Raw genomic sequence first — 19,109 nt, forward strand, 5'->3', positions numbered from 1 at the left:
TACATTTTCCATTCAAAAATGAACATTTTAAAGTTAAACAGTGATGTTGTTATTTGGGAAATTAAAAATTCAGTTCAACTCTGTTAAGTTAATCTTAATGTAAATCTTCATTCACGTTGTTGTGCAAAACTGACACATTTACATGGTTTACTCTTCTGGAGTAGGCTTAAAAACAAGTCCAATTTGTTAAAAGAATCATAAATATAGGACTGTTGATTTTCAAAGAATTGTTCATTCAGGTACACATATAAAAGTGGGTCTCTGTAGGCATAGGTCACTGTCACTTCCAGAGCAGATTTCATAGGTGTGGCTAAGCTTTGTGCAGAAAACCAGCAGCAGCCCTGGTAGAGACAGTAGCCTCGACCTCCTGGATGAGTGGTTGATGGGAGCGCTGGCCTCTTGGATCTCCAGGGTCGCTCCTGTCTCTCTCTCTCTCTCTCTCTCTCTCTCTCTCTCTCTCTCTCTCTCTCTCTCTCCCTCTTTCTCTCTCTCTGTCTGTCTGTCGGTGTCTCTCTCTGTGGGTGGTGTCGCTCTGTTTATGGTCCTCCTAAAACAGCCCAGCTGAGTCCGCAAATAGAGACACCCACTCCACACACCCCGGTTTTAAGATTCTTCTGGATGCATCCAGAGCTGCATGTATATGTATGTGTCTATCTCCTTTACTTACTAGAAGGAAAAGAACAATAAAAAGGTCATATTTCAATCTGACACCTGCACTTCTTTCTGAGACGAGGTACGAAACACAATCACTGTAACAAAATGTTTCTCTGAGTAATTGAACTCAACAAAATGCATTAGAGTGCATTGTTCCCTGAAGCAGAACACAATGGTTTTATTGCTCTAGTTAAAGTCAATTAGTGCCTGCTGTTGTCTCTTTACACTCTGTTACTGATTGCAGCTGCAGCTCCTGATAAAGCTCACAGGTGGTATTTCATTCTTTAGCTGTCTGTTTTGCATACAGAGTTTTCAGCGCTCTGCTGTTGTTGACGTCCAAAGTAGAAGAGCATGAGAAATAGCTTCAGTGCATGTGCAAAACGTGCTGTCAGAGGTTTTCTTTTTAGCGTTTCTACACCTGTTTTTAAAAGCACAGTGGATTGCAGTAGATGTAGATGAGAATGAAATTTGACAATGACCCTATCCAGAGGAGAATCAGGGATGCTGCAGTTCAGGGTCATTACCTGGAGACATTACTTGCTAGAAGACACAGGGAACAAGCCTCCTTTCAGAAAGTAATTTCAGAACTACTCTTTTTTTTTACATCGGATGAAAGCAGCAACAGTGTCCTCTTTCTCCCTCCAATTCACATTGGGGGTGTGCATGTAGAAAACAAAGAGCAGGGTGTGATTTGTAAATGAAACAATGAAGCAGTAATATATATATATGTATAATAATAATGTATGAGAAGCTGTGGTACTGCTAGCTGACAACTTAAAAACTGATGTGAAATGTGTTAATATGAAGTAAAGCAGGAAGAGCCAACACAGTAATGTTTATTAGTATCCCCATTAGCTGCAGCATTGCAGCAGCTACTTCTTCCTGGAGTGCACAGTGTTCTTCTGAATCATGTTTGGATGATTTATTTATATCATTCCTCCAGAAGATGTTTGACTAATTATCTATAAAGAACCTTTATCTGACCAGTAATCAAACCAAGGCTTTGTCTGCCTTGAGGTTGTCAAATTTAGATTTGCACATATTGACTTAAATCATGATACAATACTTACAGGATAGTTTATACAAACAGCCTTTGAAAAGAACGATTGTGTATAGAGCACAATAGGCGTATTGTGTTGGGAATTTATCAATGAACACTTTTAAGATTTATGTACATTTCTATCAGCCATGTATGATTTCTTGTTTCCATTTGGTCCTTGGGTTTCTCAGCTTTTCTTAGATACAAGGCGCTCCAAGGAAACAAGGTTTGGAAACACTGGTTTAGATGGCAGTCCATTTCCTGAGGAAGGCACATCAACTTATGGAAAATAGTCTTTGCTTCAAGTTATAATGGAAGTGTTCTATTTACACAGGCGGGCCACTTGTCAAGCACTGACAAAAGTCAAGAGTGGTGTTGGCACCAGTAGTGGTCGTTTCATCCATGAATGTCCATAAGTCTGAGGGGAAGGTCATGAAGACTAGATTGCATGTTTTTCATTTCCTCAAGGAGATGTTCATGTATTTATATTTTCAACCTGTTCGAGAGTATTAGTGTAAAGTCAGAGGAGGGGATGGGCGCAGAGAGCGGAAATGTGAACAAGTGTGTGTCCAGACATGTCACACTCTGTCAGTTTAGAGATGGGAAGCTGTCAATCAGACTCCTGACGCCTCCGAGCAGAAGCTCCAAGGTCAAGGGTCGTGTCTAAACCCTATGGGGTCAGAGGTGGGGTTAATTGGAGTGTGTGCGTGATTGTGTGTGTGTTTGAGAGAAAGTGAGAGTGAAAGGACTCGGATCACGGGGACAAAAGAATCAGCCGTGTCTCTTCTCTTTTCACGTTCCATTTTCGATTCTTCTTCTATGGTGGTGGTGGGGGTAGAAGAAGGACCTGTTGAGGAGCTGGTTGTTTGTGCATCTGGCTTTGTTTGTGTGCGTTCACATGCGCATAATTGCAGAAATCTACTCGTGCACATTTTAAGGTTTGTTCCAAAAAAATCATGGAAATAAATCGCAACATTTGTGTAGCACTTTTAATTTGGATGGTGTGAATTGTATGTGTCAATTTGTAAATATATTTTCATTTAATGTTGTGATTAAGTGACACAGTGGAAGGGATAACTACTTATCTTTCAAGGAAGGAAAGAAGGGAGGCAGGAAGGAAAGAAGGAAGGAAGGGAAGATGGAAGGAAGCATTCACATGAAAGAGGATCTGCGTAAATCCTCTGTAATTCACCTTTCTTGGAAGTTCGTTTGTAAAGGAATGATGTCTCGTCAAACTACTGACGTCCTCCTCAGATGTGTGTGTGTGTGAGTGTGTGTGTGTGTGTGTGTGTGTGTGTGTGTGTGTGTGTGTGTGTGTGTGTGTGTGTGTGTGTGTGTCTGTGTGTGTGTGTGGGCAGGTGAGTGCTGGCATTAGGCAGTGGGAGTGAGAGAGTGCGCTCCCGAAGCCTTTCTAAGCGGCAGCCTCCGGAAATGTGGGGATACCAGAACAATGGTGCGTTAAAGCCTACTATCCACCACCAGAGAGAGAGAGAGAGAGAGAGAGAGCTGAAAAATTAGAGGGGGGTGGGGGTGGGGATGTGAAAGAATCAGGACAAAGAGAAAAGAAGGAGAGAAAGACTTTAGACACACAGGGAAGGGGTGGGAGAGAGAGAGAGAGAGAGAGAGAGGGAGAGAGAGAGGGAACAGGTTTGTTTCTATGAAAGGACGGTGAGTTAGGTTTCCCGTTTGGTTGCCAGGAGCTGTACTGGATGAAAAGAGGAGTGGAGGGTGGGGGGGGACGACTTGAGGGGGAGGATGAAGGGGCAGGGAGGAGGAATAGGAAGTGGAGGTGGTCTCATTAAAAACAATGGAGGGTGTTGGTACTGTGGAGAACCTGCCATGTGCTCACAGTGTGGAGGTGACAAGGCATGAAAACCACCAATACAGAAACACTTTGACTGTTTGGACATTATGACATCATACAATGAGAAAATGTCAGCATCCTTATTGTTAAAGGTTGTATATGTAGGTTATGTAACTGTATGTATTATATAGTAGTATAAGCCCTGATCTATCAATACAAGTAACATGTTAGCCCACTTTAAATGGTTAGCATAGCCGTTCACAGCAGGGTTGAATGATCAGTCATCAATTAAGCACTGGACGATAACAGAAGTGAGAACACTTGACATGAAGAGCAGGACTAGACTGGACTCTTTGTTATATTTGATTTAGAGCGTCCAAACATGAATCCAACATGAGTAAGCTTTAGGTTAGAGTGACTGGAAAAGCTTCTTTCAAAAGCAGAATCAGACTCATTGGTGAACAGACATCCTGATGGGCTCAGAGTCAGTTCACACTGATGAAGTCTTTCATCTGATTTGATGTTTCACACCGTTTAGATTTTAACTCCTTGAATTGAATCATCATACCAAACCCTCCTCTGTCATGACTTTGTGCTCTGACTTTAGTATATGTAGTCTTAGTTTATTTATATGGTAATTGTATTTATCTATTTGAACATTTGTTGGTTAACTGACAGAGACAAAGACTGGTAACATGTTTGATACAATAAGAATCGGAGGTAGCGTCATCCCTCTTTACACCAGATTTTGTGTTTGTTATCATTTTACTGCCAGAGGCCACAGGCCAAATGTAATAACAGGCTGTGTTCACAGCTTGTTAAAAAACGCTCTCAGACACATCCCCATCCTCTAATTATCTAATGGAGGACAAGCTGCAATTACACTGAGATACTACATCATGTCAGGGTGGAGGAGGGGGGGTGTAAGGAAGGGAGGGAGGCAGGAAGTAAGTAAATAACGAAGGAAGTACGGAAGGGTTAGATTAATGTGATAATTATTTTATGATTGAAATGTTGTCGTGGAAGATTGGCTGAGCTGGACCAAGTTGTGTGGTCGTTTCAACTTGTCGCCCTGTAATTACACACAGGCTCACTCACATACGGTTACAACTAATAAAACTTCTGGGTCTGTAAACGGCAGCCAGCTGTCTCATGTTCAAGGTCACTTTGGTTTTATTAATGGTGATGTTGGAATTCCTTAAAACTACAGAATGCAAATGAATAACTTGAATACCACAAGTTAAGTATGAAGTGGTGGAAACAGTGTTTATTCATGCTAATGAAACTGATCACATGTCACCCCCCCCCCCCCCCCCCCCCCTGCTAAAAGATCAATAAGCATGCTTCAGGCCATTTACGATAAAGCATCAAAATGTTATATTTTGAACACCATATAGTGATTATCAAAATGTTCCATTCTCAAGGCAAACCTTGTTTTTTCACTATTTTTTTCAATTTAAAGGTAAAATAAACTCGCAATCTCTAGAAACATCTTAAGTCTTTTCAGCCAGAGGTTAAGTTATTTAATGGCATACCGGTGGTGCAGACCAATTGGAACTATAGGAAAAAAGTGTTGAATGATTTTCCTCACCTACCAACACTGGAATGTGAAAAAGAGGAAGATTGGGGGGAAATCAGCCTATCACAAAAAAATTCACCACGTCTTACAAATTGTACAAATCTTTAAATAAAATGAATGTGAGCGAGTGAGTGCTCTACGCTGAACTCTGTCTACATACCTTACAAAATACATGGTATATGCATTTATGCTGCTAGCGGTAAGACAGGGAAATGTCCTGCATCAAGTGGAGTAAAATTTGGAGGACTTGTTTCCAACATTTTTGGTGGTATGCTAAACGGAGCGAAGCAGAGGTTTTGAGCAGTCACAGTGAGGAGTGAAGCATGCACGGTAAGGGGGTTTGATTGTGATTACCACTGCCTCCAGTTGAGTTGCTAGGTCTTATGAATCATATCCCACATAGAAGATGAATAACACCCATTTGATTGGTATCAATATGAAATAGGGAGACTATCAAGAGATATTACCAATCGGGAGTACAGCAGGAGAAAGGGTTTAAAATAGGCAGACTCTCACTCAAAGCAGGAGTTGTGGAGGGTTTGAGTTTCTCACCAGGTCTCGGTCACCATCAGTCCAATTGAAAGGTTAAAAGTTTAAAATATGACCTCACACATGAAAACACACATGCAGTACCCCCATGTGTCATCCAAATTACACTCAGAGGAGTCTGACCTTTGCCTTTAGCCACACAGGGCTTACTCCTTTTACTCGTACATCAGGGAACCATTTCAACATTTAACAGTCACAATACAGACACAGTCACAATGCTATGACAGGAATAAACCCATGCTGGTCATTGGTAGACCTTCAAGGGTGAATACTGATCCACATATGCACTCAAAGGAACATACAGTTGGAGAAAACAAAGGGACACAGCCAGTCGACAGAAAATATTTGTTTTTGTGCACACACACACTCTGATTAGCATCAGGCTCATTTAATGGCAGGAAGACTAACACACACATTTAAACACACAAAATGCATGACTCGACTAATGACAAGTCCCGCGTGTGCTTTACTTTTCTCCATGCGTTCCCTCTAAGTGAAGCCACATTTTTGAAATGAGAGACTCTGATTAGCACCTGAAGCGAACCCTTCTGCACTCTGCTCAGTGGTCCTTATCTCCCAGAGCAGCGTCTGATCACCAGAGCAAACACACGACACATAAATCACTTACCAAGGCAGCAGCAACTCACTCTTTTAAATTGAGAAAACCGATGGTCGAGCTGGTTGACCGACAGACTGCACCCGACATCTGCTGGCAATGTGTGCGTCCCATTTAGTTGATTGTTTGAGTTCAGGCAACTGGGCATATGAAAATATTAGCGTTTTTTGTTATTTGTTGTAGTCATTTTGTGACTTAATGTGTATAGTTGCTACTTTTTTTAAGGAAGCACCCAGAATTTGAAGTAATAACCGGAATGGGCACATTCCCCCACTGTAGACTACACAAGACTGCAGCATTGTGATGATGTAGTTAGACTATCAGCCCTACAGAGGTGGGTGCATGGTTTGGAGTTGGGACTTCAACTTTTATGTCGCCACATTAGGAGGATATACTGAGAGCTAGTGTTGTAGTCAAGACCACACTAACGGAGACCAAGACCTACCAAAGACCAGAGTTGCTCAGAGATTGAGAGCGTGACAAGACCAAGACCTTAAATATAACAGAAAAATCATCATGTTGTGTGCAGGAGATGTGTCACTCATTTAGATCTTAACAACAGGAAGGTTGTGACCATAACCGGGGGATAAAAATAATATTATGAATGAATTTAAGTTATTTATTATTTTAGAAAGAGAAGAATCAAAGTAATGGCGTGGAAACATAGCCTGTCAGTGGTGGTCTTGACCGGTCTTGATTTAATATTCAGAGTCACGCCCGGTCTGAAATCAAGACAAGACCCAGTAAAAATACTTTTGATTCCGAGACAAGGCCAAGACCTTCAAAAAGTGGTCTCTAGACTGGTCTTAAGACCAAGACCGATTTCGAGTACTACAACACTTCTGATAGCTATTTGATTGGGAGTTCTAGCCTGTGTTCTGCAAAGAGGTCAAACAGACGATCAAAAATGCTGTGTCAGCTTGATTTGTATCAGAAGAGTAGTAAATCATCGGTAACTGCAGACATGTGGGAATACAGGCCGTGGAGAGTCTGGATGAGCAGTGAGTGCTTCATGTTTCCGCTGTTCCACTTGGTTAAGAACAAACATTTTTCTATGCAAGTTTCTGCCCAGCTCCACTGTCCACCTGCTGCTTGTAATGTTTCACATTTCCTCTCCAACATGGAGTGATTCAGACATCTCCAGGATGGCACAGGAATGTGAATGTCTCTAGAGAGACCAGCTGTTCGCAGTGCCATGCCTTGTTAATCTAACAGCCTGTGTAGCGGTCTGCGTCTAGCTAAGCTCACTGAGAGCCTCTGTCTGTTACACAGCCAGGGAGGAGGTCAGTGACCAACACGCAAACAACCGACATTGAATCCAAAACCATGTCAGGATAAGACTAACTAGCAAATGAATGCAGCTCCAGTATATGAAAAGGCAAAACATTTAAGTCCTTCCATTTTTAATCCAAGACTAACAAACTGATAATGAACATAACACGGCCACATTGATCTTTGCAACGTGAAAGTATTATGTTGCTAAAATAAAGAGAACTGATCTTCGTACATGGTTGATGAGTGCTGTGACTATTTCTAGGGAAAATCTGGTTGCATTGTTGTGAATCAAGCACCCCTACATATTTTAGGTTTTCATAGATCAGAGAATTTGTGTCGTCAAGATAAACTTAAAAGTTGTCCTACGAGAGAAATGGTGGCACAGTTGTCTGTTCCTGTTATCCGAAGTCTTGGTCTGTCCATATTCAACTGAGAAAATTGTTGATCCATAACTTCATAACTTCAAAACACAATTCACAAACATGTTTGAATCATCGGATGAAACAGTAAAGTAGGGTGTCGTCTGCATATCGTTAAAACCTGCCTGATTTCAAGTTGAAAGACCTTAATGAGGAAATGTCTACGAAACAAAAACAATGGGGGACTTTAACTGTGTGGCACACCAGAGGAAATATGTTAATGTAAAGGCTATGTATATATTTTTTAATGTACAGTTTTGTATTTGATGTATTTTAAGAGCAGTGGTCCTCAACTGGTGGGTCGTAGAGCTGTTTTTCAGTGGGTCATGAAAGTGTGTCTGGAAAAAGACATTGTGTCAAAGTCTGAAGCACTTTTTTAAACGTGTTTGTTCTATTTCTTTGTTATATCACATTTTGATCATGTGAGGTCCAACTGCAACATTTTTAATTGGATAAATCTGATTGGTCGAAAATTTTATTTATTTAGGTCGTGATTTTTCATGAAGGATTTGGTGGGCGGACCTTAGGCTAGACCAGTTGAGGACCACTGATTTGGAGGTAATGTCCAAGAAGCCAATGTTCTGTGAAATAGTTGAATGACTCTTTTCATCTGAACTTCTTACTTCAGCTTTTTGTACATATCAAAATGTTCCTTCTTGATTAATTGTCAGTCCTTCACAGTGTGCACTTGTAGCCTTTTCCTGACCTCTCTCACACCCTGTATAGCATTCCCCTGGATAACATCTTCTCATATTTATAGACAATACATTACATTTAGGTCAGTATTTATATTATAAGCAAGGTCCAAGATGCAGATTAATGACAGAGGGGTGATTAATGAAGGACAGTATGGCAGAGGGAGGGAGGGAGTCAGAGGCTCCCGGGTTTAGTGGTCATCAGAAGAGAAGAGAGATTGGTTGGAGGGTGCTGAGTCTAATAAAAAGGTGGGGGAGGACGGAGCAGAACAGCTGGATGTTTGGCTGTGGGAGTTGACCATCCATCAGCTAAGTTCAGAGCAAAGAGAGTCAGATAGACAGAGAGGGAGAATGTAAACTAATTAGCTGGAGGGAGTTAAGAAGAAAAAAACTGTTGACTTTCCTCAGCCCTGGTTTCGACGTTCCCTGATGGTGTTCAGAAATATCTGCGCTGCCTTCATACTCTGTAAAGTCAGGAACGCCACTCAAAAACAGTCTGACACTCATGCTTTTCTCGTCTGCTCAGTGTAATAGTCAACCTGATATTGGATCTAACCGTGCTGTCATTTTGATATTCTTGGCAGTGTGTTGTGTTCATCTCTTTAACCCCCTCCTGTCTGAGCCTAGGTGTGTGTGTGTCCATGTGTGCTTTATTGTCCTTTGGTTTGATTGTTTGTTTGTCTCAGTTTACTGCATTATTTAAACTGGTAGATGTGACAATAAACTGTCTCCCCATCCGGTCCTGATGGAATGTGTCAGGTTGATGCCATGTGCCACTCCTCATCCCCCGAACAGCAAAAATAGAGGAGTGAAATACTCTGGGATTTGATGGATGGGCGATGAATTAAAGTGAAGGCCAACATAAAGTTAACAAAAAGGCCATAGTAAGATATTGAGCTGTATCTTTATAGAGTCTACATTAATACATTGAAGCCTATTGGAAAAGTGAAAACCCTTCACACAGAGATGATGGGTGTTTGGATGATGGTGGCAGAGAGAGAGATGTCCAACATATGGTCCAGAATCTCCAGAAGGTGTTTCACCGTCCATAAAGTAACCTCAGATATACATTATGGAACATAAACATATTCTGTTTCTCTCAGAGAGTAAAATAAAGAGATGATGTAACTCTGATACCATTAGGCTGTAAATTGACCAGCAGCCAAGAAGCTTATTGCACATTCAAACTGGAAACAAAGGGGAGTCGGATGCTCCACTAAGCATCATGAAACAGATCTAAGTGCACCCTAGTTAGCTTTGACGCTAGTTTGATGATCAGTATGATGTTGGTAGTCATCTTCAACCAGGCTGGGTCTGTTTTCTTAAATATCTACTAGTGAGAGTTTTTCATTGATTGCATCACATGCAGTCTCCACTATATCTCCAAGTAAATGAAATACAGGCTATCATTGTCACATGGTGGTAGCTGTCACATTAAAAACATGGTTATGGATCACTTTTGTGTTGTCCGACTAGTAAAGCAGGAAAGCAGAGGGGATATCAAAGGCAGAAATGAAGTTCAGGAATAAAAGCAGAGCTCACTTTTATTTTTTTTGAGTGAGGGGGGATCTATTTGTGGGATGAAAACTGTGATGTACTGCAGACTTCACTGTGTATTTTGTCTCGCTGCCTCGACAGTTAGGACATTGCCTCATGTGGGAGACCTGTTGGCTCAGAGTCAGGTTGCACTGTCCTTTGGCATGAGCACAATGACATCATGCCTTTTCCAACTGTAAGCCAAGAATAGGTCCACAACAGTGTGCCTTTTTTCTACCTGTTTGATGTTCTAAGAAACAGGACTGCTGCCACAGTAGACGTATTAATGAAATGTATAGAAATAAACAGTCTGTGAGATAAACATGTCTAATTAACATAACTCTAAATGCACCTCAGTATTTTAAATTTTTCTGTTTGGGGCTACAGGAGTGCACAATATGTTGCAGATCGATTGGCTGGTTGAATGGCAGTGCTTTGTGAGCTCATACACACACACACACACACACACACACACACACAGACAGCAGCACTTTAACAGCCCCCTTTGCTTCTCTCAGCTGTCAGCCTGCATTCCTCCCTGCATGTCTCCATGTATGGTTACAGAGGAAAGACAGAAAGACAAATCTCTGATGCTGTCTAATCAACCACTATATAACCTCTGACCTCAAATTTACTATATTAACTTTTCACTCAGAGGGAGGAAGAGTACCCTGAGCTGTGCTTAGAACTTCTCCTCAGCTGGTTGACTACACGCCGTCTCAACACTCTCACTGAGTCAAAGCAGCACAAGCCCCAAAAAGCCTACAATAAAATATATATTTAAAAAAAGTGTATACATATTTTGGCAGCACAAAGAGCCATATGTGATGTCTCCAATTCACTTTTTTCTCTCTAACACAATAAACCAAATACAGAGATGTTTAATTAAAGGTGGAGTCAGTCACAATGCTATTAGCAGCTTGTAATCACAACATTCAAATGGGCCCCTCCTCCCTGAAACGTCAGGTTATTTACTTTGGTTGATAGCAGGACTTAGAGTGTAGGTAAAAAGCTTTACTGCAAGCTGCAAGCGACCTGAGAATGTTACATTTGTAATGGAAAAGCCAGTAATTAAACACACTAGTAAAAGCTAACCACCACTGTGTGGCACCTGTCCGCCAATGGGAAGCAGTCTAACTCTGCATCCATCTTCATCCCAAGCTGTTCCAAAAGCGAGTAAAAAAAAAACCCCAAGGTTAACCGCCATTTTGGAAAGGGGTTTTATCCGCTTGGCGTTTCCCCTCACTATGATTTTATTTTCTCCTCTGTGCTGATGTGTCTGCCATGTTTGCCAGTCCAAATGGCTTCCAGTCGCTGACTTTTATCCACTCCCAAACTCACGTGCACACTGTCATTGGCCGGGGGACACACTTCCACTCCCCACCCAGAAATGTCCAGAGTCAACCAGAACATCAAAATACATGCAGAGGACAGAGTCTCTACTGACACAGTCACCTCCACACAAGTATGGAGGCCCGTAAGTGATGATTGAGCGACATTACTTTTGTATAGGTCTATATTTATTTTTTTAAGGAAAATGCCACTGCCTCCATTTTTAACAATAAAACAGATGGAAAGGAGCAAATCTGTACACCTGAAAATCTTCAACAAGCAAGTTTACTTTAAAACTATGACCCAGAAATATGCCAGAATGCAGTGTTGGACCAGGCAACAAACAGTTGGGCTTGAAGGCTTTGTAGCCAGCATGACATTTTCCACAGAAGGGTTATATGAAAGTTTACAGCATTAGATGATTTAAATTGGCTTTGTTAAGTGTATTAAAGTGCAATTCTGTATTTTGTTTTCCTGAGGCTGTGTGATGTCATCGTTTCTGAGTAGAGGTTTGAAGCCCTTTAAACAGACACAGACAAAAACACACAGAGATAAAAGACGACAAGAAACCCAGTGATTAAACTACACATCAGACGTCTACTCGCTCATCCCTCCTCCCTGGTCTATGTGACACACACACACACACACACACACACACACACACACACACACACACACTGACAGACCTTTGAGAGCGTGCCAATACTTACCAGAATAGATATCAAGTTGTCTGGATGGGTCTTCCCTTGATCCGTTCAAAGACTCTGTACTCTCTGTCTCTTCCACACTCCTCTTTTTTCTTCCCCCCATTGAACACATACATCTGATCTGCTCTGTTTGTGCTTCTTCACACTCTCTTCCTCTCTATCTGATAAAGGACGAGGGAATGATCCCTTTATCACAGGCCATTATGTCACTCTTTATCTTCAAGATGAATGTGGAGCAGCTCAGATCACTTGAACAAATCCTCCAATAGGTGTTGATTAAGAGCCAAATGAATCTGTGGTTGTACTGAACTACTATGAAGGAATGTGATTACATGCAGAGGAGGAATGTGTACCTATCGCTGCACAGGTGTACATGAGTGCCTCAGTGATTGTAGCAGTGTGTTTGTGAGCTGCGGTGTGTTAACCTCATATCTACGTGTTGCTCACTTGGCTGGCACCATCCTGAGACTTGTCCAGCTGCCAAGCAAACACTGGTTTCCTCTAGAGTGACTGTCAAGATTGTGTATCTCTGTGTATGAGCGTCCATGTGAAATCCTCCTCTGCACTGTTCCCAGCTGGGGTCCCTATCAGCAGCTGGCCTAACAGCAGTGTCAGGCTGTGATAATGGACCTTCTTTGTCTCTTTGGTCAGGGAGAGTAGACCTGCAGAGAGCATCCAGACATGAGCATGCTCTGCAGCCATGTCTCCCCATGCCTGTCAGCGTTTGTCATTCATTATGAGCTGTGCTTCCTCTTAAAGATTTCACTGTCAAAGAATTACCCGGCACCCCAACACTAAGCCAAGTGATAGCAAGCAGGCTAACTTCAGAGCAGCAATGTTAACAGAACAAAATGTCTTTATTAGGTAAAAATAGATTTGATTTTAATAATACGTTAGCTGATTTAACCTGTAGCAAAAAAAACTCCCCTCACTGTTAAAATATCCAATTAACCTCACATGCTTTATACCGGGAATAACTTTGAGGAGAACTATTTAGGGCAGCATATGAGTCCAGATCTCCCAGATGGTCAGGTTAAGCTGTATGTTTAATGTTAGCTCTCTGGTCTGAATGATCAGAACTGTAATATAAAGCTGAATAATACAAGAAAAGACCTGGCTACATGTTCATATTGTTATCTTTTGGAAACCCTCCAAACCTTATGAAGTTTCCTCCACAGTGTAGGAGTGTTTTGTAGTGTTGTAAAGGTTGCCATGTAGACTGTATGGAGGGAGGATTAGAAACACCTGTTGTGGACAGTCCATAGATTGACAGCAGGACCCCGGGGGTCTTCACTCGCCTCATACCAGTTTCCTCATAGAAACACACACGGACCAATCAGAGGCATGTAGGAGAGGAGATTCATGTGAAAAAGTTTAATGGAATGTGTGGCGCCTGCTGGATGTCGTCCTGAAAGTTTATAAAGTTTATTTAAACTCCCACACATAGCACGGCTAATTAGCCGCAAGGCTCCAGTGCTGTGTCATCAAGTCGTGACCTCCTGGGCTAAAAAATAAAGTGCTAAAACTGCAGCTCCTCAAATGGCCTCTTGAGGCTGGCTAAAATAATACAGCCTGGTAAAAATAAAAGTTTTGGTTGTCATAGAACATAAACTGTACAGGGGAAATATTTTAATAAAACATACAAGTTTAAATGATATTCAAGCTTGCATGTTATCAAGGCTCGATGTCCAACTTGCAGCTCTAGGTCACTATATCCACTAACGTTTTTTATTGCGCTGGCAACGCCCGCAACGTCAATTTCAGAGCCATTCTTAACGGCGCTAGCGTTTGCTAGGTTACAAATGTTGTGTCTCTGCACTTTTACTTCTATTAGTAGTGATTGCTAGATCTGTTTGAAATTCCTCTGCAAGCTACCAAGAAAAAGATGGTGACTTTCAAAATGCCAAACTTGAGTTTTGTAGTGGTAGTCCTCAAACCAATGGTTGATGTCACGGTACGTTCACTTCTTTTGGTGACACTTTACCTTTACACATCATGGTTCAACATTTGTAACGTCTACAAAAATCAGATTTTCTGTCACATTTCAATCTTGAAGACTGTTGCCCTCTGTATGACCTGCATTTGTTAGTTCCCAGATTTGGCCTCTGGTCAGGTCACTTCTTTGTGGCCCCTGCAGAGAGCAGAGCCTGTTGACATGTGGGGGTGCCTTCAGATAATCCCCCTCCCACTGGATGTTGTCTCAACATTGATTCGGCTCTTGATCAAGCAGGAGCTGTCTAGTTGCAGGGGGGCCAGTGTCCAACTCAATAAGTCCTTCATACCCTGCAGTCCCTGAGCCCGCTGAAGCAAAGTGGACCGGACTTTCAAAGAAAATGTTTTTCCCAAGAGCTATCAAGCACGACAAGTACGATAACAAGAAACGTGTTTTTGAAAAAACGACACAGAGATATGGTTCATTTTTGGTTTCTGTTATTTATATTGTCCTAACTTCTAGGAATTTAAGAGAAAAAACTTTTATTTTCCTCATATGAGTTAAATACAAATCTATGAGAGGAGTTTGAAATTTGTCAGCTGGTCTGCTGGTCTGAATCATAATTTAAGATTACACTATTGAGTATCTTTGGAATTGATCATCAGAATTAGAATATGTAATGTATAAGTCACATTAATGGACATCTTAAAACAGAATAAAATGAGCTTAGACGTGAAACACAACAAACCCACAACATTAGATCTTCTACTGTTGTACTTCCCCGTCTGGAGTCTGTTTCTCCACAGAAACTGATACGATGTTGTTGTTTTTTTTAGGACAGATAGGAAGGCACTGATTTCAAGTCAACTTTATTTATCAACACAAACTTGTGATTGGCTGATGTATTAGTGTATGATGTCACTTTCCACTGTTGTTTCCTGTGCATTGTAATTAATATCCTGTCCCGCCTCCCTTTCAGTGCTGGCTGCTGCCGTCGGCCAGGAACCGGACCAGAGCCACGGCTGTGCCCATGGCAGCTGTTACCCAGCAACCGGGGACTTGCTGATTGGACGAGAGAAGAACCTGAAGGCCTCGTCAACATGCGGGATGAGGAGAAAAGAACCATACTGTATTGTCAGTCATCTGCAGGTCAGTTTGTATGATGTCTCTTTCTTCTTCTTCTTCTTCTTCTTCTTGAGTTTCTTTGTTTCTTATTGACTGCTAAACTTTGACCATAAAACTCTGACTTTCTTTGCCCTTCTGCAGGATGAGAAGAAGTGTTTTGACTGTGACTCTAGGCGGCCGTATGACCCGGTGTACAACACCATCAATCATCGGATAGAAAACGTCATCACTGCCTTTAAACCTCATCGCAAGAAGTCCTGGTGGCAGTCCGAGAACGGTGAGAAGACTTTGTGGTCACTTTTGTTCCAAATTCAAGTCTCACTGCATTTAGGGTAGTAAACGGTTTTAAGATGAACATAAGCAATGAAAGGGAATTTTTACCTCATTTTATTTGCCCTTTTTAAAACGGTTTGAGTGAAGTATTGTATCTATTTGTTGTGCGAGCTAAAGCAGAGACTACAAATCAAAGCTCAAATCCCCGGTAGTTCTTTCAGGCCCTCCACCTGTGTCAAATGCACAGTGCACTGGTGGCAGGACGCGACTGGTTTTGTAGCAGCACTCCAGAGTAACATAGAAAACTACCAACATGTTTTTAACTGTTCACCAAATTCAGTCAATAGACATTTTATTCCACATGACATAATATGTTGTAGGTACAGATGGAGTACATTGCAAAGAAAAAGTTCCTTATCTTGGATGAATGATTTTTCCCTTTTTTTTTAAACATAATTCTTCACTCTATGCTTCCAAATCCATACCAAAATCCCACAATCTCACAATCCCACACAAAATTAAGTGGAATTACTTTTTCGCTGGAACATCCAGAATTTCTCAAACTATCCAAATGCAGTTCGTTAAAGCTTCTTTGCAACTTGACTCAGACGCAAAGAAGCTGATATGCACCCACAAATACCAAAACCTAAAAAAGCAGAGGTTCCTCTGCTCAGTATTTCAGATAGAAAATGCTGCATAAAACTTTATTTTCTCAGTTAGCTAAATGAATTATCAAACATCAGGATTTCATCTTTCGTTATGCAAATTACAGATAATTCAAAGCACTGACTTGAATTGTCTTTGAAAGCCTTAGTATAAGTAAGTGATCATACTATATGTTTTAAATAGATCCAGTACCCTTCCCAAACTTGGTAATGTGAAGAACGTAATATGGCCTCTACTTATAGGTGCGGGTATATAGTTAAAACTATTATTGGATGGGAGAAGAGGAGCAATATAAAATACAGGGTATCAAATACCTTGATGAGGAAAAAGAAAGAGATAAACACATGGAAAACTTGTTTCCATGTTTTTTTTAATTATGAGCAGTAAGAAACTGGTAGCTATAGAGAACCTTCAAAACAGAATTAATGCTGCACACAAAAAAAACAGTGTGGCCAGTAACCCCTGACCAGCAACAGATGGGCTTAATAACAGAGTAGGCTCTGCTCTGGCTTCTCAACAGAAGGAGAGAGAGAGTGAGGGGGGGGGGGGGGGGGGGGGGGTAGCAGGAAGAGGAGAGAAGTAAAAGCTCTAATGGAAAAATTCAAGTGAAAGATGAGTGAGTGCTCCCGGCAGAGTGGGAGATAGACGGGTTGGAACTGATCCATCTTAACATACGATAACAGAGAGCAGAGCTCTGTGCAGTTGGACACAAGGCTCATTAAAGCTGTTTGTGAGCTGTGTTACTTTATGCAGAGCTGTTTATGACAGAAAGGACCCAGAATAGACCGGAGAGAAACAGAAGAAGAAGCGGGGACAGGAAGCAGCGTGACTATTTTTATTTCTGGTTGCTACTGCTCCTCCAAGGCATCGCTGTGGCATTTCCATGACGATGATGGCACAGTGCGCCCATTTAAGTTCGACAACAGTGGTTTTGATTGTGCCCACATATCGATTTAAAAGGAAATTTCATTGGATGTGCATTCATACATTCAGACACTGGCACCGAATGTGGAACAAGTTCATTCTGCGTGCTTATTGTGTGTCTTTCCCATTGCATTAAAGAGGACATATTATCCACTTTTACAGTGTTTTTGAATTGTCTACTGATCCAGAAAATATGAAATAAATCCATTCAGTCATTTGTTTTAATCTGCATAAGTCTTACAACACCAAGGAAAATGCTCAGTTTCAAATTTTCTCAGTTTGTGATGTCACAGTGGCATTCTGGTAAAAAAAAAATCCCCTCCCTTCCCCTGATATCTCCACCCATGGACTCCATCCCCAGCCTAGAACTAAACTTTTGAGCAGGTCTACCATTTTTATTCTTTCTACAGAGGAGTGATGTCTACCAGGAAAACTCAGGGGGGGGGCTCATTGCATTTAAAGAGACACACACACCAAAACGGAGCGTTCTGAGAGAGCTGGTTTCTACAGGGTCACAAACCTCCTCTGGTGCTTGATTCATGTTATATTTTGCACCAAAGCACAGCACAGATGTTTCATTTAGACCACAGGGGGACTGTTTGAAAAGGTGGAGAAGGGGGATAACATGTCCTCTTTAAAGTATGTTTCGCTTACAAACGTCTCACAGTCAGCGAGGCTCAAGCTGTCTATTTAAATTAGAGCCTGACCAATTAAAATGCCTGCTCCTGAACTCTGATTGGGTCTTTTTTTTAACATGAGACAGGTACAGTAATCAGTGCCAGACACATTTACACTGTCATTCATTTCGAGTATATTCCAGAGGAGACATGCATGTGTGTTTATGCTCAGCATGTAACTGAGAAGGCATCAAAACAACCCCCCCCCCCCTCTCAGATCTGCTTTTCTTCTTCATGTGTGTAGGAAGTAGCTTTTTGTGGTTTGTCTTTAAATAACCAGTTTAGAAGTAATTTAGCAGTACAGTGTGAAGTTGTAGTTTTAAATTATTCATGTGGTGCAGCTTTTATATATATAATTATGCAGGACTGGGGAAGTCCCGTTTGCTTTGTAGTGAAAGTGATCCTCAGTTAAGGTGCACTCAGAATATTTGACGTTATGCAGGATGTGTAATGGCTCTCACAACATGCACTCCAAATTTATTCTACCACTCACTGATAAAAAAAAAATCAAGTTGCTAGGCTGCACGGTTGTAGTGGTCACTGTTACCTCACAGCGAGACGGTTCCTGGTTCAAATCCCCTGCAGACAGGAGCCTTTCTTTGTGGAGTTTGCATGTTCTCCCTGTGCATGCGTGGGTTCTCTCCGGGTACTCTGGCTTCCTCCCACAGTCCAGAGTCAGACACATGCATGTTAATTGGTGACTCTAAAATTGCCTGTAGGTGTGAATGTGAGTGTGGCTGGTTGTCTGTCTCTATATGTCTGTCCTGTAATTGACTGGTGACTAGTCCAGGGTGCAACTCTGCCTCTCACCCAATGATAGCTGGGATTGGCTCCAGCACCCCGCAACCCCAAAAGGAAAAAAAGCGGTATAGATAATGATGGATGGAAGATGCTACAGTACTCCTTAAGCCAAAACCACTGTTGCTACTTCACTCACCACAGCTACATGTCATTTGTCTGAATAGAAATTGAAAAAAATGAGAAATTGGTGACATAGTGGAAAGTGAGTGCAAATGGTTTAAGAATAATTTATACAAGCTTACTGTAAAAGAGGATGTTGGCTTTATATAAACTTCTACCTCTCTGTGTTTTTTCCCAGGGAAGTCTGATGTTTTCGTCCAGCTGGATCTGGAAGCAGAGTTTCACTTCACTCACCTCATCATGACCTTCAAGGTGGGCTCAAAGCTCTTGTTGTCCTCTTAATGACCTGCATCCACAAGTAGCTTCTAGCTCCCCTTATGTCGGACTCTGGGATTGTTCTAATTAAAAAAATGAAATCTCTGAGCCTCTAAATGGAATAATGTTC

The 19,109-nt window shown here is 41.5% G+C and overlaps 1 protein-coding gene across 1 annotated transcript in view; it reads left to right on the forward strand.

Moving 5' to 3' along the window:
* Positions 1 to 19,109, forward strand: part of lamb2 (laminin, beta 2 (laminin S)) — a 44,350-nt gene that overhangs the window by 744 nt on the left and 24,497 nt on the right. Inside the window, exons 3-5 of the mRNA XM_061058259.1 lie at positions 15,118 to 15,287; positions 15,405 to 15,540; positions 18,903 to 18,976. Coding sequence (XP_060914242.1) covers positions 15,118 to 15,287; positions 15,405 to 15,540; positions 18,903 to 18,976 — 380 coding nt within the window. The remainder of the gene's footprint in view (positions 1 to 15,117; positions 15,288 to 15,404; positions 15,541 to 18,902; positions 18,977 to 19,109) is intronic.

This window comes from Labrus mixtus, chromosome 15, assembly GCF_963584025.1.
Source record: "Labrus mixtus chromosome 15, fLabMix1.1, whole genome shotgun sequence".
In the NCBI taxonomy this organism is placed as follows: Eukaryota; Metazoa; Chordata; class Actinopteri; order Labriformes; family Labridae; genus Labrus; species Labrus mixtus.